Consider the following 18,229-nt stretch of genomic DNA (forward strand, 5'->3'; position numbering starts at 1 on the left):
ACAGCATGGTTATGGGCAGTATTTGCTGCTCCGGATTCCGCAGGGGGTGACTATATACTACTGCCGTACTGCTGCTGTGGCCTCGGTGATAAACAGTGTGACGCTGCTGATCTAGCAGACTTGCAGCCGGTCATCAGGTCCCACGGGCAGTCGGGAGCAGCAGATACATAACGATTAATCTATAACGATTATCACGCACTGACAATACTGATGGTCCTCTAGTAAGACCGAGCTAGCTATAACCGATAATGTGATCCCAGCGTAGCACACCGCTGTAATATCCCGCACGGCCACCAGAGGGCAGGACGACACGACTCTGAGCTGAGCGCCTCCCTTCGCTCCTCCTTCCCCGACTGTGCGGCTCGCTGTCAGCCACTCGTCTGTGAGAACGCTCCATCACTGCAGGGCTATAGGACAGTTGCCGCAATAAACCGCGACCACACACAAGATGGCGCCTCCAGCTTCCTGTACAGCCCGGCACGGCGCTGATGTGACGTCATCACGTTCCTCTTCGGTTGCTAGGAGACAGGAGACGCATTGCTGGAGAGGACTGACGGGGTGAGTGTTGACTGTGAGGGGCTGCGGCGGACAGCGGAGGAGCAGCCGGACTCTCAGCCGCCTCAGGACTCTCTTATCGCCATGCTAAGGGCTTATTTAGATGACCATATTTGCGTAGGCATTTCCGTATGTTAAAGAGTCGCACGTAAAACGCGACCATGCGATGCCTTTGCTTTCAATAGCTTCATTCAGACCAGCGGGTTTTTTTCTGTGCGAGAAAAACTAGGAGCTGCTCAGTCTTATGCGGACGTGTGTGTGTGTGTATATGTATGTGTGTGTATGTATGTATGTATGTATGTGTGTATATATATATATATATATATATATATTTTTATAATTATACGGGGCGTGAGACGATCGGTCTTGCTCTATCTGTCCATGTTATGCGGCAAGCTCCCATAGACTTGCAGGAAGACGGGGAGCGGAAGGGAGTTACCGTGCGCACAACAGGGGCGGAGACGACAGCTCGCCCGAATTAGGCATTTTAATAACATTCTCAGCATTTTCCGGTCGTTGCTCGCAATAGCTTAAGCGTGTTTTTTTTTTTTTACATTCATGCAGCAGCGCCCGGTGTGAGCGGCTTTAAAAACGTGCAGACAGTGCAAGTACATGGGTTTACATCGATCCATTCACACTTGCACATGTTCATTGCATGTAATACTATTGCATGTACTATTTTACCGCATATTAGGGCTCATTCACACAGGCGTATTGTCACCGCATATTTCCCTGCGTAACACATGGTGAATGGAGCCAATGGAAGTCTATGGACACCTGTGTTGGAACTGCGAGGGGGCACCCGTATAATACGCAGGAGAAATACATCGCAGCACGCTCTGTTTCTCCGCGTATCATACGCAGCCTCGCTCTGCACATAGCGGGGAATTAGGAAGAAATAAACTGAGCATGACCGTGATGTCAGAATCCTGGGCATGCGCAGTGCCAATCACAGCCTGAGGCGATCTCTGCCAGCAGAGCGTATGGGATGTAATGCTGCAACGCTGCGAGATACGCACACGCCCGTGTGAATAAGCCCTTACAGGCAATAGACGCCTATTGTTCTCAGTGGGCGCATAATAAATGCTGTACATACGTAATTACACTGCATATAGGTGGCGTTTATATGCAGTGTTGCTAAGCGACAGAGCGAGAGATTTTTAAAAAGCCAGACTGTACGTGGGATATGTGCGTGAGATACGCTTTTACGTGCAGTGAAAAATTGCTGCCATGCGCAGCGAAACACCGGCAAACACACCATGTGATCCCGGCCTAAGTGCCAGCTGTAGTGCCCCCTTATATACAGTGCCAGTCAGAGTGCTGCCATACACACTGTGAGCCAGAGCCCTTATTGAATAGGGCCAACCAAGGTGCCCCCATGAATAGTTTCAGCCAGTGCTGTCATTCCACTGTCAGTGCTCCCCATTCCAGCGCCCGCTGGAGGTCCGGAGTGCCCCCACGAGTAGTGCCGGACAAGATGAAGAAGTAGAGAAAATCCAGCGCTCAGAGGGTTCGTCTAAAAGATGGGTCTGCAGTCCCTTACAGTATATACATATAGGTGCTTACTGGATTGGAGGGGGTCTAGTGAACATCCAGACCCCTGTTGTCCAGGGATGCAGAGTAATGGCGGCTGTTTTGCAGGTTACACTGAACCAGATCCGCTGCTGCGTCTTGTAAGGATTATTTATTAATTCGTAGAACACAAAGATTGGAATGGCGCGGTGCGTCTCAGAGGCCACATCTCCTTCCTGTAGCACAAATGTATTACAGATAAGGTGCCTAAGGGGCGTACGATTGTTTAGGGGAGGGACGTAATTGCGTTAAAAAATGATCGCACTTTCACGAAGCATGGGTGCCCGTAATAGGCGTGTGCTGCAGTGAAAGAGCGCCAACTGCGTGTCAACCGCCATTTTCCATATTTTCCCTTCTGGTTGTTATTCCTAGTGCCAACCATGTCGCGGGGCTCATCTGCAGAAATTGTTTCTCTTGCATTCAGCCACATTGTAACATTACAGCATTGGTGCATCCCCTCCCGTCAGTTGGCACGCACGCCGTACGCACGTACTGTTTCTGTGAAGCACACGCCGGGGGATGTGCCTGCATTGCAGCGTTGTATCCACTTCCAGTTGTTGGAATGCACATCTGGAGTTGGCGCTCTTTTGCTGGAGCGCACATCCGTTACAGGCACTCATGTTTCGCGAAAGCGTGCTCATTATTCAAGCAGCCATTCCCCACGTAACTGTCAGCTACATATAGCCCTCCATTCAGTAAATGCCCGTGTGTGTACTGTAACGGACTGCAGATCCGTCTATTGCTATGTGTCTTTATGAGGAGCCCTCCGGAGTCTCTTGGGCGCCTGCGCTCTCCACTGCGGATGTCCTACTGACGAGGTGTCCCGGTTATTAGCACTTACACATCTGTGTGGACCACTGATGCGACGGCGTACTGGGTTGTTCTGCCCTTTTTACACGGGACGATTCTCATTTGAATAAGCGCACGAGTGAGTGACGTCACCGCTAGTTGTCTGCGCTCAAGCAGAATGCTTAGGTCACGCTGGGAATCTCTCCACGTCCCGCTCGGTGCTTCACATTGTATGTATACACGTAGCGGGAAGCGTCTAGACACAGCAAGAAGTGAGCGACAAATGAAAAGCACACGATGGCTCGCGTTTAGATGTAATGATTATCGCACAGTTTTGAGCTACAATCGTTGTGTAAATGTGCCTTTCGGTCGCCCACACCAGGAGAGTCGTCTGTTTTTTTTTTTGTTTTTTTTTATTTTTTATTTTCATTTTAATTCTGTCTTCCACCTCTTGAGGCGCTGTCTTGCTTTTGTTTGAAAAGGTTGTCCTTCAGCAGTAGCATCCAGCGTTGATCACCAATATCCAGCCAATGATAGCGGGTGCTGCTGGTAATAGTGTCGGATGGCGCCCCCCATAGTAGGCTAAGTCAGTCTGATCCTCCACACACACAGAAGTGTCCATGGGTGTAACACCGTCATATATACAGAATGAAGACTGTCGCCATGAAGGAGCCGCGAACGGCCAATAATGCTTTTCTTCCCTAAAATAGAATTTGATTTCTTAGGTCAAAGATGGATTCTGAATATGTAAGGAGAACTTTGGGGAAGTGCCTGGCAGAGGGGTTGGCAGAAGTAGTGGAGAAAAGACCGGCGGACCCTATTGAGTATCTTGCACACTTTATCTACAAGTACAGAAGCAACCTGGATGAACACAAGAGGGTAAGCGGTGCTATCTGTATGAATCACTCAGTGCACCTGAAGATGCTCGAACCGGAACTGTTGGGTATCAGAGAGAATATCACTAAATCCTCCCATCTACATAGGACAGTATATAAGGCTCCTTTACAACTGTATACTGTACTCAAGACAGAAATATGTCGCCATATACACGTTGTAGACAGCGTATGCCATATGTGTCTGACAGATTAGCCTGAAGGCCATCCTGTCTCACCGCATCTACTTCCAAGCTCCTGGAGATTGCTGGGTTTTACGGAGTGCCCTTTCTTACGCAGTTTCCATAACTCCCATAGAAGTGAATGGGAGTTATAAGACAGTAGCGCAGCACAGTGAGCTACACTGTTTCCGCATCTCACAAGCAGACTGCTGCGTTGATCAATTACAAAAAAAACAACATAAAACGGGTTGTTTGGCTGTTTCTGTAAAACCTGACCACCTTTTGGGGCCTGGTTGCCACAGTAAGTGCAGAGGTGAGGTGGGATGGGATGGGGGCCTAGAGGGAAATACCCATTTAAGGTGGTAAAATGCCTTTATTATAAAAACTGAGTACTGCGACCCAGTACATATTTTTCATACTGGTTTTGTCAAGGGCTGTCAACAATTTACTGCATCTTCATATCTGTGTGCCATAAAATGATGCAGACTGATATATCAGCTTCATGTTGCCCGAACCATGGGCACGAACACGGGACAGCTCTGCACAGAGCCCCCACCGCCATGCGTGGTTCATTCTGAAATGCAGAATAAGCACACTGAAGTTTGACTCAGTGCTGAGCTCTGAGTCACGGAGGCGGGCCACACTGACTTTGCCCCACCCACATCATGCAGTGTGACAGCTCATTCCCTATAAAAAAGCAGAGAGAGCTGTCACTCTGTCTACATGAACAATGGATGTTGTGTTCTGTTAAAGTTGCAGCGTGGCGTGTGAGTATAATTCCACTAATAGTGACTGTAGCCCGTTACCTTTATTTCCTTACATTTAAGAGGACACGAGAGAGGGAGCAGCTAGAGAGGGAGAAGGAGGAGGCGAGGCAAGAGCTGGAGACTGCTCAAAAACTAAAGCAAGAAGAACTTTTGATCCAGCAGAAAATTGAAGAGCAACAAAAGGTGGGAGCTGCTCTATCTCTACACGAGTCACGATGACCTTAATATGACTTAAGAATCAACCAGAGTTCTGATATATTTCATTATAGGGGTGTTAAAGGAACCTATATTTAAAGAGCAGACTGAAAAGTTCTGCACAGCAGAGCCTCTTGGGGGCTGTTATACCAGGGGAACTGATGCATCAACTTAAGATGCTCTTGGAAAGATGAAGGGTGCGTAAATGAAGAATTAGTGGTTTACAACCATGTATTAAATTCCTAATGATTAGTCATTAGGGCCTAAAATGGGCCTATCATTTTTTTTTCATCTTCGCATTATTAGAGCGATAACTTTTTAATTTTTCCATGGAGATAGCTACCTGAAGGGCTTTTCTTTTTTGCAAGACAAGATGTATTTTTCAGGCTGCTTCCACACGGGCGATTGTCTCGTGCGATGTTGTAGCGATGCTGCTGTGCTACAAATCGCATGTATATAGAGCCCAAGCTTTCCTATTGGTTTTTCCACGTGAGCGATGTTTTGTAGCCTGCTACATTGGAAGACTACAAAATTGCGGCATGCTCTATACTGCTGCGATTTGCGGGTTTTTTTTGTAGCCTATGTTTTCCTATGGAGCCTCCTTGTTTATCACATAACATGGCACGAACTTGCGACTTTCGTGCTATGCAATTCTTTTTTAATATTGGGGGGGGGGGTGTTGGTTTGGAAAAAAAAGAAGTTCCACCAGTTTTGTTATTTATTTTTGAGAGCGTTCAGCATGCAGAATAATTTTTTTTTTTATGTTGTTCACAGTGCAGTATAAATAATATGATAAATTAATTCTGTGGGTTCAGTACAAGTACATTAACACCAAATGTATGTAGTTTTTAAAATATTTTGCCACTTTTAAACTTTTTTTTTTTTTTTACATAAAGATGTATGTTTTTTTTTTGTTGTTGTTGTATTATCACATTCAAAGACTTTTAACATTTTTTTCCTGGTGGTAATCCCGACAGCCCCATTTACAATGGAGGTTGCCCTCTGACCTCGGTAGGGACAGGAAAAGCCCTTAAAGCACCTCCCTTTCCACCATGCTTCAGTGTCTTCCTGTCCCTACGGTGGACAGATGCAAGCTCCAGGGAGGTTCACCTACAGGAGGCACGTAGTGCCGAAGATTCCCTGGAGGGAAGAGGTCGGGGCGGCATACCGCAGAGTCCTTGCATCCCCGACCTGCGCCACCATGGAGTCGTCAGTCGTCAAGCAGCACAGGCCTCCTTGTGCGGGTCAGCACCTTCTGACTGCCGCCGCCGTTCCCTGCCAGGAGGAACTCCCTGATCATGGCGGCGGCAGTCATAAGGTGCTGACCCGCACAAGGAGTCCTCTCCAGAAGATGTCCATCTGTACAGGGAGACCCCAAAGGTCAACATGCAGATTGCCAGGGTAGCTAAAAAAAACTCTCTGCTACCTTTCGAAGATGCGTCCCAGCTCTCAGATCCTATGGACAAAAAAGTCGACGGACTGATGAGGAAAACCTGGGAAGCAACCACATTCACGATTGAGGCTAATATAGCGGCAACGTCAGTAGCCAGATCTATGGTCCTGTGGCTGAACAGGATGGAAACCTCAATTAAAGAACGGGCTCCCAGGGAAGAACTAGCCAGTTGCCTTCCCCTTTTGAGAATGGCCACCGCCTTTCTTGCAGATGCGTCAGTGGAATCTGTTAGATACTGTGCAAGAGTGGCGGTCCTCAGCAACACCGCAAGAAGGGCGTTGTGGTTGAAATCATGGTCAGCCACCGTGACATCCAAAAACAAGCTCTGTGCAATCCCGTTCGAAGGCGAATATATGTTCGGACCTGTCTTGGACAAAATCCTTGGGAAAGCGGGAGATAAAAGCAAGATCCTTCCAGACAGAAGGTCCTATAAGAAACCATCCTTTCCAAGGAGGACACGGCAGCCGCCTCCAGAAGTTTCGGATCGCTAGCGATATTCCGCCCCATGGGAGAAAACTGACAGGCTTCCGCAGTGAGCCTATCTATTAGCATGCCGTGATTTGAATCCTGCGAGCAGAGAATTGCTATGATTCTCCGCTTGTGGATGTAGCCTATGGAAAGCGTGTCATGCGAGGTCCACGGGCGATTTATCGCCACGGATCTCACAATGAAAACTCGCCCCTGGACAGGCAGCCTTATGGTACCATTCGATGCTTCATATGACTTTTTTTTATCTCTTTCTATTCAGTTTTTTTGTAAGGCAAGATATGCTAAACCAATCATTTTTGCCATGTTTTTAATGAATGTTTTCACAGCATGCACCATGTGAGTTAAATAATGTACAAACTTTTTAAGGGCTCCTGCACAAGGGCAAATTTGATTTGTAGAATCCGGGGGCCGGCTGCTGCCCCCAGATTCCGCAGCAAATACTGCCTATAGACTGCTATGGAAAACCGCTGCTTCCTGCACACAAGCGGAAATTTCCGCTTGTGGCAAATAAATCGCAACATGCTCCATTCTGTGCAGTTTTACGCATGGACAGCTTTCATTGAAGTAAGTAGAAGCTGTCCGTCCCGCAGCCCTTCTGCAGTGAACACTGCAGAAGGGTCGTGGGATCCACATCATTGCCTAGTGACGGCACGGCATAATCTGTACTGCGCAGGTGCGACAGCCAGCACTTCCACAGTACAGATAGAGAAGAATCAGGACAGGTAAGCAGACTCACGGACTGAGCACGGGGCCGGATTCCCCATTCCGGATCCGACCCTGTCTTGTGCAGGTGGCCTTAAGTGGGTCATTACGAACGCTGCAATGCTAAATTTGTAATTTTTTTACAGAGTAAAGCCAGGAAGGTGGGGTTTTGACTTTATTAATTGATTTCTTGCAATAGCAACCCTACAGGACCCTATGATCACATCCTTTTGGATGCTACAAGAGCACTGACCACAGCATGAAAAGGGTTAAACAGCTGGGATCAGTGCTTTCTCCGGTCTTCACCATTAAAACTGAGCCTATGCTTCAACCAGCACAGGAGACTTGTGTCAGTATTCTGATGCAGCGCCATAAAAAGGCACACTCATCGGAATACAGCTCATTAGTGATGTTTGTAACAGACGCATGGGTGGCCACTAAGGGGTTAAGTGAATATTACACCTCCCCCCTTTGAATCTACATGTTAGTAGAATGGCACAGAGTTAGGGCTAATGCCCACCGACGAATTATCACTGCAGAATTCACGGCCAGACACCCGCCGCAAATTCCTCAGCAATGACCGTCCATAGACATGCTGAGGTAAAAGATTCTCCCTTGCCCTCGAGCGGAAATCCACTGCGATTTTCTGCTCGCAGGGGAAAATCGCAGCATGTTCTATTTTGTGCGGAAAATTGCACGGACGGCTTCCATTGCAGTCAATGGAAGCCGTCCTTCCCGCGATATACTGCGCTGTGGGCACTGCAGAGTATCCCGGGAATCCGCGTCATAGCCCAGCACTGGCGCGTCATGCGCTGCACTGCACATGTGCGCTGGCTCGCCGAACTACACACTTGCGGCGGATCCATACACTTAAGTATAGGGTCTGGGGCGCCAGGTCTCATTCTGCTGCGAGATCTCGCAGTCTTAATCCAATCTGGCCATGGGCATTAGGCCTTACAGTACCACAGGCATGCCGCTGTTTTTCTAATACTAGACAATTCTTCTAACGCCTCTTGGTTCAGAAAGGGATATACAGCGCAGCAGGCATTTATCTGTAATGTCACCATTGAAATCTAATTTCACTGTGATAAAAAGCAAATATATTAAATATAGCTGACCATTTTATACAGATATAGCATACGCCAAACATGACAACTGGACTTCAGCTCTAACATCTGAGAAGCCTCTGATACCAGCTGATCTCCGTCAATAGAAAAGTAAAACTGTTAAGACTCTTGGAATGCTGGAACATAAAAGCAATTTTTTTTTTTTAAAGTGCCTTTAGGCTCAATTCCCACGGGCAGATTTCCGTGCGTATCATGCGGCGGAAATCGGCGGTGTTGCCCCGCAGCTATTATGATCTATTGAACCTAATAGCGCAATGCTCACGGTGCGGAATTACACTGTGGAATTCCACCCCACTAAATAACCCTTAATTACCCGCAGCATGTTCTATTTGCCGCAGTCGTACGCGTGGACTTCCATTGCAGTCACTGGAAGCCGTCTGTCACGCTATGTTCCGCTGTAGCACAGTGGAAGACAGCGTGAAAACGGTTCCCCGCCCACGTCATGACGCGGGCGGCGCATCATGTGACGCGTCATATGACACTGCCAGCGCGTCATGCGCTGTACTGCAAATGCGCGCCGGCACGGGATGCAGGATGTCGGGCAGCTGATCCGGAGGTGAGTATGGAGTCTCTGGGGGGACACCGTGATTGACTCCGCTGCGGAATTCTGCTTGCGAAGCCCATTACGGCCGTGGACACTAGGCCTTAGTGTATAAAAATTGGAAAACATGAGCCATATGAACTTGCATCGCTAAAATCGTGCTGACCCAGGGAATAATTTTTGCATACTTATTCTGCATGCTGAATACCAAAAATAAAATCCCTCAAAAAATGGCAGAATTTAATATCCCCAAAAAGTTAATAAAAGTTATACAATATATGTGTGTGTAATATATATATGTATATGTGTGTGTGTGTGTGTGTGTGTGTGTGTATATATATATATATATATATATATATATATATATCCCAAAATGGTGCCATTAAAAATACAATTTGTCCTGCAGAACACAAGTTTTCATGCCTCTATATTGACAGAAAAATGTATGACTATAGAACATTAAAAAATGCTGAAAAATTGGTTGGTCCTTCTCTTCTAAAATGGGCCCGTCATTAAAGAGTTAATAAACAATAAAGTGCAATACATTGCAATATGGGGCAGATTGGCGACAGAGGGAGCTTCCTCCTTTTGTGCAACCACTCAGATGCCGCGGTCACTATTGACTGTGATATCTGAGGGGTTAAACATCCAGGAACATCATGTATGGCGTGGATATCCAATATCCTGTGCAGTGGATGTTGCCAAGAGGTTAAGATAAAGCATGTAAGTAGCATGTATGTGGCTGTCACTTTTAATAGGAAGAAGATAAAGAAGCAGCTTTTAAATCAAATTGTTTCATTTTAGAACCAAATTTCAGAAGATCATTCCCCCAAAACTATAGCGGAGCTTACAGAGAAGTTTGGTGCACCTCACTTGCCTACTGTGGAAGAGACGGATGAAGGTTTGGCTGTAAGTATTCTTCAGGGATCCGGTGTAAGGGCTCTGCGTGTTTTTGGAGATCTCCTCTCTTCCTCAGTTGATACCTCCTGTGGTTGGGGAATGGAGTGGTGAATATTGCTATTCATGAATGAACAGCTAAGAGCTATCTGTCATTGGCTGAGCGCTCAGCCAATAGCTAAGCAGTAGCTGCTATTGGCTGAGCCCTCAGCCAATCTGCACAGCCCTTTCAGTAGGAGGGGATTTTTAAATCCCCGTCTGCTGAAAGAGCTCAGTAGCAGTGCCGGGGAGCCAGCCGGGGAGACAGCAGGAGAGGTGAGTAACTTTTTTATTTTTTTAACCACTTTTTTATGATTATCGGGGAAGGGCTTATATTTCAAGCCCTTCTCCAATAATCATTCTGCAGGGCTTGTCAGAAACCACTGCTTTCAGTGTCAGAAACCACTGCTTTGAAAGCAATGGGATAGCATGCCGCTGACTTCTGCCACAGCTGTCACAGAGGGTTCCTTCATCCCCGCGGGGATGAAGGAACCTCCTGCCACAGCTGTGACAGCTGTGGCAAAGTGCATGGCATTCTCCATATCTTTTCAATGGGGCTGGCGCTGCTGCCGCTGGCCACATTGAAAAGACTGTCGCAGCGATATCGCTGCGATTTTCCCGCCCTGCTCTGCGAGAGTTTTCACTTACTCTCGCAGCGCAGTGGAGAAAAAAACGCTAGTGGGTGGGAGCCCTAACACTTTATTTCAACATAAATATAATAATGTTAAAAATAAAGAACTATACATTTAAAAACTCTCTTTTTTTGCCTTTTGTACACATTGCACCTAATAAAATTTTTTAAAAATCAGTGAAAAGAGGTATTAAAATAAAGCCCTGTATATGGAAAAAAAACTCAGCAAAAATAATTTTGGCAGGCCAGAAAAAAAATAAAGCCACAAAGCTACCACAGGGGTAAAATAGCTAAAAAAGTGTCTGGGCCTTTAGGAACAAAACACCCTGATCTTTGAGGGGTTAAAGGGGTTGTCTCGCGAAAGCAAGTGGGGTTCAGCACTTCTGTATGGCCATGTTAATGCACTTTGTAATATACATCGTGCATTAAATATGAGCCATACAGAAGTTATTCACTTACCTGCTCCGTTGCTGGCGTCCCCGTCTCCATGGCTCCGTCTAATTTCGGGGTCTTCTTGCATTTTTAGACGCGCTTGCGCAGAAGGGTCTTCTCCCTTCTGGTCATCCGGGCACGAGCTGCGTTCTGGCTCCGCCCCTTCTACGCGTCATCGCGTAGCTCCGCCCTGTCACGTGTGCCGATTCCAGCCAATCAGGAGGCTGGAATCGGCAATGGACCGCACAGAGCCCACGGTGCACCATGGGAGAAGACCCGCGGTGCATCGTGGGTGAAGATCCCGGCGGCCATCTTGGAGAAGGAAGAAGTAGGAAGAAGTCGGAGAGCGGGGATTCGGGTAAGTAATATTTTTTTTTTTATTTTAACACATTCCTTGTGTTTGTCCTGCGCCGAACGGGGGGCCTATGCAAAAAAAAAAAACACGTTTCGGCGCGAGACAACCCCTTTAAGGCAGAGTTCACACTGTGAATTTTTCAGTCTGAAAAATTCTCTGCTGAATCCGTGACAGAAACCCAAATCCGGCAATCAGATTTCTGCTGTGGATCTGCATTTTGAAATGCTTTTCTTAGACATCAGTAGCCCTCGAGCTGGTCGCCCACTATTGTAGCTCATATGTGCCGAGGAATGATGAGGCATGATCGTTGGGGCACCAGCATTGTACTCGGCTGCAGTTTGTTTGACTGAGCTCTTCACCTCCTCCTCTGACTCCTTTTGTGAACACGTTGTTTACAAACATACGATTCCCTTTCACTGGATGTTTTTTCTTGATCATACCATTCCTGGTAAACTCTCCACACCACTGCAGTAGAAAACCTCACAAAGTTGGCAGTTTCTTAACCCCTGAAGGATCAAGTGTGCTAATTATACAGCACTAGGTCCTGGGCTTTAATACTGGCCGATAGCAGAAGTATGGTGCAGAATTAGGAGCAGGTCGGGTTCTCAGCTATCAAACACAGCCAAAGACCCAGAAGAGAAGGAAGAAGCCATTTTTAACTCCTTCTGCCTTCTCCTTTATAAGCCACATAGCACTCAATGAGTGCTATATACTGAAGAGTGAAAGGGGAAGTATTACTACCACTATTCGACCCGGCAATCATGTCACTGCCAGATGCCCCTCTGCCACGGCAGAGCTGCGGAATCCTAGCAGATCCTGATCCGCTCTGCCAGTGACTACTGTCTCTATGGGGGGGGGGGGGGGGGGGTTATTTTTTCCTGTAACTGGGGCTCCTATGAATGATCCAGCTACAGTGTAAAATTAAAAAAAAAGACCATGTGAATAACACCCAGAGGTTTTATATGATGCCATAGATGGTAAAAACAAAAGTTACAGAAATAAGTAGAGATGAGCGAGCATACTCGTCCGAGCTTGATGCTCGTTCGAGTATTGGGGTGCTCGAGATGCTCGTTACTCGAGACGAGCACCACGCGGTACTCGTCTCGCTTAAACGAGCACTGACCATTGAATTCAATGGAGCCGGCAATGCCAGCGATCTCAGGATGAATTTTAGGGAAGGGCTTAAAAATATAAGCCCTTACCTGAAAATCATCCTAAAATGTGTAAAAAAAAAAAAAATTGTCAGCATTAAGTTCGTTCTCTGCCACAGCTGTGGCAGAGAAGAACAATGTTAGCCCATTGAATTCAATGGAGCCAGCAATACAGCCGGCTCCATTGAAAGCAATGGGCTGCCAGCGAGCGCGGGATGAATTTTCGGGAAGGGCTTAAAATATAAGCCCTTACCTGAAAATCATCCTTAAGGGTGCGTTCAGACGAGCGGGTTTTGGTGCGTGCATACGCACGCAGAAAAACACGCTTGTATTTACAACACTGCATGCCCTATGGTGTGTGCACATGTCCGTACTTTGCAGGTGCGTGCCTGCAAAGATAGGACATGCGTGCACCATAGGGAATGCACGCATTGTTTTCAATGGAGCCACGGCTGCTGCCGGCGGCTCCATTGAAAACAATGGCCTGCTGGCTCCCTGCATTCCTTTTCAGGGAAGGATTTTACATATAAGCCCTTCCCTGAAAAAGAAAGATTTTAGTGTAAAAAAGATTAAAAATGCAGGCATTCTCTTCAATGGAGCCGCTGCTGCTGCCGGCGACTCCATTGAAGACAATGGTCCGCTGGCACACCTGAATTCTTTTTCAGGGAAGGGCTTTACATATAAGCCATTCCCTGGAAATGAATTAAAAGTGATTTAAAAAACAAAAAAAAATAGATACTCACCTCCCTTCAGCTGTCGGGGCACAGCCGCGTCTTCTCCTGCTGTCCCCTGCACTGTGGTGCTGAACTGCTGATCTATCACCAGCCGGGGATTTAAAAGCCCCGCCCGCTGAATGAGCTGCCTCTGATTGGTCACAGCCTCACCAATCAGAGGCAGCTCTCACTCACACCCATTCATGAATTCATGAATGGGTGAGTGCTGCCTCTGATTGGTCCCTGCGCTGAGTCAATCAGAGGCAGCACTCACCCATTCATGAATGGGTGTGAGTGAGAGCTGCCTCTGATTGGTCACAGCCTCACCAATCAATCAGAGGCAGCTCATTCAGCAGGCGGGGATTTTAAATCCCCGGCTGCTGAATACTACTCAGTGCAGTTCAGAAGAACTGCTGGCCAGACGCGGCTGAACTCCAGCTGCAGCGGAAAGGTGAGTATACATTTTTTTTTTATTTTTATACATTTTAGGATGATTTTCAGGTAAGGGCTTAAATTTTTAAGCCCTTCCCGAAAATTCATCCCGCGCTCGCCGTCAGCCCATTGCTTTCAATGGAGCCGGCTGTATTGCCGGCTCCATTGAATTCAGTGGGCTAACATCGTTCTTCTCTGCCACAGCTGTTACAGCTGTGGCAGAGAACGATCTTTATGCTGACAGTGCGGGGGGGGGGGGGGGGTCTCACTCTTGCCACTATTGTGGCTTAATAGTGAGACCTCGGAGCCTGAAATGCAGCCCTGCATGTTGCTCCTCGCCTGCCCTATCCATTTCTGTGTTTTTTTACATGACTTTGGTGATTTGCTAAGATTTTCACAAATGAAAACCTTAGCGGAGCACCAGTCATATACAAAAATGCTCGAGTCGCCCATTGACTTCAATGGGGTTCATTACTCGAAACGAGCTCTCGAGCATCACTGAAAGTTTGACTCGAGTAACGAGCACTCGAGCATTTTGGTGCTCGCTCATCTCTAGAAATAAGTAAAAAAAAAACATGTACAGAATAAAATAAAGATATATACATAAAGAAATTACCCAAACCCAATGCCAACCCAAACCATTGCTATATGCACCCTGTAATCCAAAACTATACATATTATATATCAAAATGTCCTAACCAAAATAAAGAACCCATTCCCATACTTTATATTAGTGTAAATTTACAAATTTTAAAAATGATCAACCATAGATGAAGTAAAATCATTTTTCTTAGCTTTTTGTTTTTTTTTTACCCCAATAAAACCAAAAAAGCCAGTTAAAAAAAGCTATAAAAAATAGCACTATATGTTACAGAAAATAAAAATGCTGCAAAAATAATATTGGTAGATGAATAAAAAAAAAAAAAAAATAGGGCCATAAAATCTTGTCCCTGTCTAGTCAATCAACAATAACAATACCTCATTCAAAGTCACTTTGATCATTTTCTAATGACAATTCGCACTAAAAATGATCCACAGGAAACGCAGTTGACTTTTTTGCTGTACTTCGGAGTCATGTGTCTAGTTTTCATCCAGGTAAGCTTTAATCTCTGGTAAAGTGGCCATTCGGGGTATGTTGGGTGTGGTAACATGCTTCTGCTCTGCATATAATACAAAATATAGTGAAGACAGGAAGTTTTTAGGCAAGAACATCCTTTGTGTCCGATATGCTTTATAATAAACTCTGTGTAGTTACTTCAATTTAACAGAGGCAGTGAAGTCCAACTAGTTTGGAAAGAACTGACTATGTGGACCCTTGACCGAAAAATATAATAAAATATAGCTTTTATTAAAGAAATAACTAAAAGGAAGAACATACACACATAAATCTAGATCCAGGAAAACCCATGGAACCGATAAAAATATATTGATACCACTGTCCATAAACAGTAATAGACCGGTCAGTCTGAGTATCGTTATGACTCAGCCATTTAGTGTATTCGGTCTCTTTGCAGAATCTGACAGGATTATCAGAATCTATTATATACACGTCAACCTAATCAGGAGATGAAAAAGTGACATAAGTCCGACAGTTGGATGTTACAGAACGTGACCCAAACTCCAGAGATCAGGTTCGGTGATGTAAACGTCGTTCACATCGAGAAAATAAGCTATGCCGGACCACTAAAAATTGTAAGCGTAACCCAACGCGTTTCTCCCACAACGTGGGTTCATCAGGGGTTTCAATACGCAAAAATTGGTACTTTACTGGTTTAATGACTCCCAGTCAGAAATCGGATAGTGGTACAAAAATAAATAAAAAATTGATGAAGCCTCAAAATGTCCAGCACTGTCAAATAAATGACACACTGGATATAGAGGGATCAATCAGAGTAGAACTGTCATTTCCACTGGTGACGATTATATTATTAGATAGATTATTGTCTCCATATAAGATAAATAAACTGACAGGACTACGAGAACCCTACTACTACAATGATAGAAATAAGAGTAGGGTACAGGTAAGAAAAATTTCTACCCTTTAAGTGAGAGAAAATTATAATTTCTCAGGGATAATAGTCCCGAGTACAGAAAGATAGAATAATTTTAGCCGTTAAGTCAAAGAGTATCCCGAGGGCAAAATTTTTGCAACCGGGTCCCTGGATAATCAGATGGCATATTCACAGCAGCCCAGACTAGCCGCCTTTTGGATAGCCATCTGATAAAGTTTCGCTCTAGACCTACAAGGAAAATTCCTAAGACCTATAATAGTCCCTCAATAGAGTGGAAAGAGGATTCAAAGACCTATATTAGTCCCTCAATAAAGTGGTCACTAAGTCAGAGCCTTAATAAGCAAAAACTGAAATCAAACAAATAAACAAAACGGCGGCATGTCAGCCCTTATTTAGGACTGGGAGTCATTAAACCAGTAAAGTACCAATTTTTGCGTATTGAAACCCCTGATGAACCCACGTTGTGGGAGAAACGCGTTGGGTTACGCTTACAATTTTTAGTGGTCCGGCATAGCTTATTTTCTCGATGTGAACGACGTTTACATCACCGAACCTGATCTCTGGAGTTTGGGTCACGTTCTGTAACATCCAACTGTCGGACTTATGTCACTTTTTCATCTCCTGATTAGGTTGACGTGTATATAATAGATTCTGATAATCCTGTCAGATTCTGCAAAGAGACCGAATACACTAAATGGCTGAGTCATAACGATACTCAGACTGACCGGTCTATTACTGTTTATGGACAGTGGTATCAATATATTTTTATCGGTTCCATGGGTTTTCCTGGATCTAGATTTATGTGTGTATGTTCTTCCTTTTAGTTATTTCTTTAATAAAAGCTATATTTTATTATATTTTTCGGTCAAGGGTCCACATAGTCAGTTCTGTGTAGTTACTTCAAGCCACCACCTGCTTACAGAAGAAGGAGAACAACTTTGAGGGACCTAATTTGCTGTTTTGTAATCTTCACATTGAACATCAAATAATTACTAAATTTATTTAATCCCACATGAAAGGGCGGCAAACAGAAGAGCCCAGATAATCCTGAGGACACAAACACGCCGCCCAACCCAGAAGAAACACATGAGGTGAAGTATGATGTGGTGGAGAGTCAGGAAACCTCTGAAGCTGTAGAAAGACAGGAAGATGCTGAGGCCTCGGAAGTTCCTGCAGGCAATGGTGAATATGTAGATGACCCAACTGTAGATACAGCCAACACCAATACAGAGAATGAGGCTGGGGTGGAAGCATCCGAAGGAAAGGAACCCGAAGCAGAAACTGAAGGAGACAAGTGAGGACTTATCAGAGTAATCTAGCTGTTACCTCCATGAAGAGTGTAATGGTTAGAAGATTATAAAAGCCACTTTCTCGGTACCTGATGTGCCTTGTCCTACTGCAGAAGTTGTTTCTTACATATAGATTGGATGAAATGCACAATTATTAAACTAGTTTACCAGAAATGTCACTCAAGATTACCTTTATTAAAACCTTTATATTTTTGGTGCTTGCAGTTTATATTATTGCCTTGTTCATAGTCCGTCTTCTTCATTCCTTCTGTCCCTGTTGTATTAATAGCAGGTAGGACAATAAGGCCGCTCTCACATGGTTGACAAAATTGCACGATTTTCTCATGATACGATGGTGCTACAAATCGCATGTATGTGAAGCCCATGCTTTCCAATGGGTTCCTTCACATTAGCGGTTTTTTTTTTTTTTTCTTTGAAGGCTGCTACATTGTGGGGGAAAAATTGTGGCATGCCCTACACAGCCGCAATGTGCTATCTTTTGTAGCCCATGATTCCCTGTGAAGCCTTCCTTTGTGTTGCTTCGCATCACACAAAATCGCGGTCTTCGGGCAGTGCAACTTTTACAGTAGGAAGTCCCACTGTTTGTCCCTAAAATAACCTCTAGCTGCACAAAAAAAGACATTACCTAACAGGCGCTGTCCCCACCGCTGTACTTCTCCAACAGTTCCACGGCACTTGTTTGCAGTCTTCAGCCAGTGCTTCCTGGTCAGAAGGTTCAAAAATTCCATCTCCAGGAAACACCGCGGCGCTCAAGAACCAATCACTGCAGCACTCAATAAACCAATCACAGCCATTTCACCAAAAATCAAAACAAAATCATAACACTGGATCACAGAAAAAAAAATATTGGCTGCTACTTGGGGTATTTCATGTGTTCTATACTAAACTGAGTGTGTAGAGTCCAAATCTGCAGTCGAATTTTACCTAAGGCCATCAGGTTCTGAAGTTATACACAGTATAATTGGCTATTTCCCTATCGTCTCCATGACAGCACACCTGAGATCGCCTCCTCC

At 45.4% G+C, this 18,229-nt stretch overlaps 1 protein-coding gene across 1 annotated transcript; it reads left to right on the top strand.

Annotated features, from left to right (window-relative positions):
• The first annotated feature begins 467 nt into the window (after positions 1 to 467).
• On the top strand, positions 468 to 17,413 carry LOC136625856 (DPY30 domain-containing protein 1-like). Its single transcript, XM_066600409.1, has 5 exons — positions 468 to 558; positions 3,642 to 3,795; positions 4,798 to 4,920; positions 10,049 to 10,153; positions 16,926 to 17,413. The coding sequence occupies exons 2-5, from the start codon at positions 3,649 to 3,651 to the stop codon at positions 17,202 to 17,204; spliced, it is 654 nt and encodes a 217-aa protein (XP_066456506.1). The 5' UTR covers positions 468 to 558; positions 3,642 to 3,648; the 3' UTR covers positions 17,205 to 17,413.
• The last annotated feature ends 816 nt before the right edge of the window (positions 17,414 to 18,229 follow it).

This window comes from Eleutherodactylus coqui, chromosome 4 (genome assembly GCF_035609145.1).
Source record: "Eleutherodactylus coqui strain aEleCoq1 chromosome 4, aEleCoq1.hap1, whole genome shotgun sequence".
Classification (NCBI taxonomy): domain Eukaryota; kingdom Metazoa; phylum Chordata; class Amphibia; order Anura; family Eleutherodactylidae; genus Eleutherodactylus; species Eleutherodactylus coqui.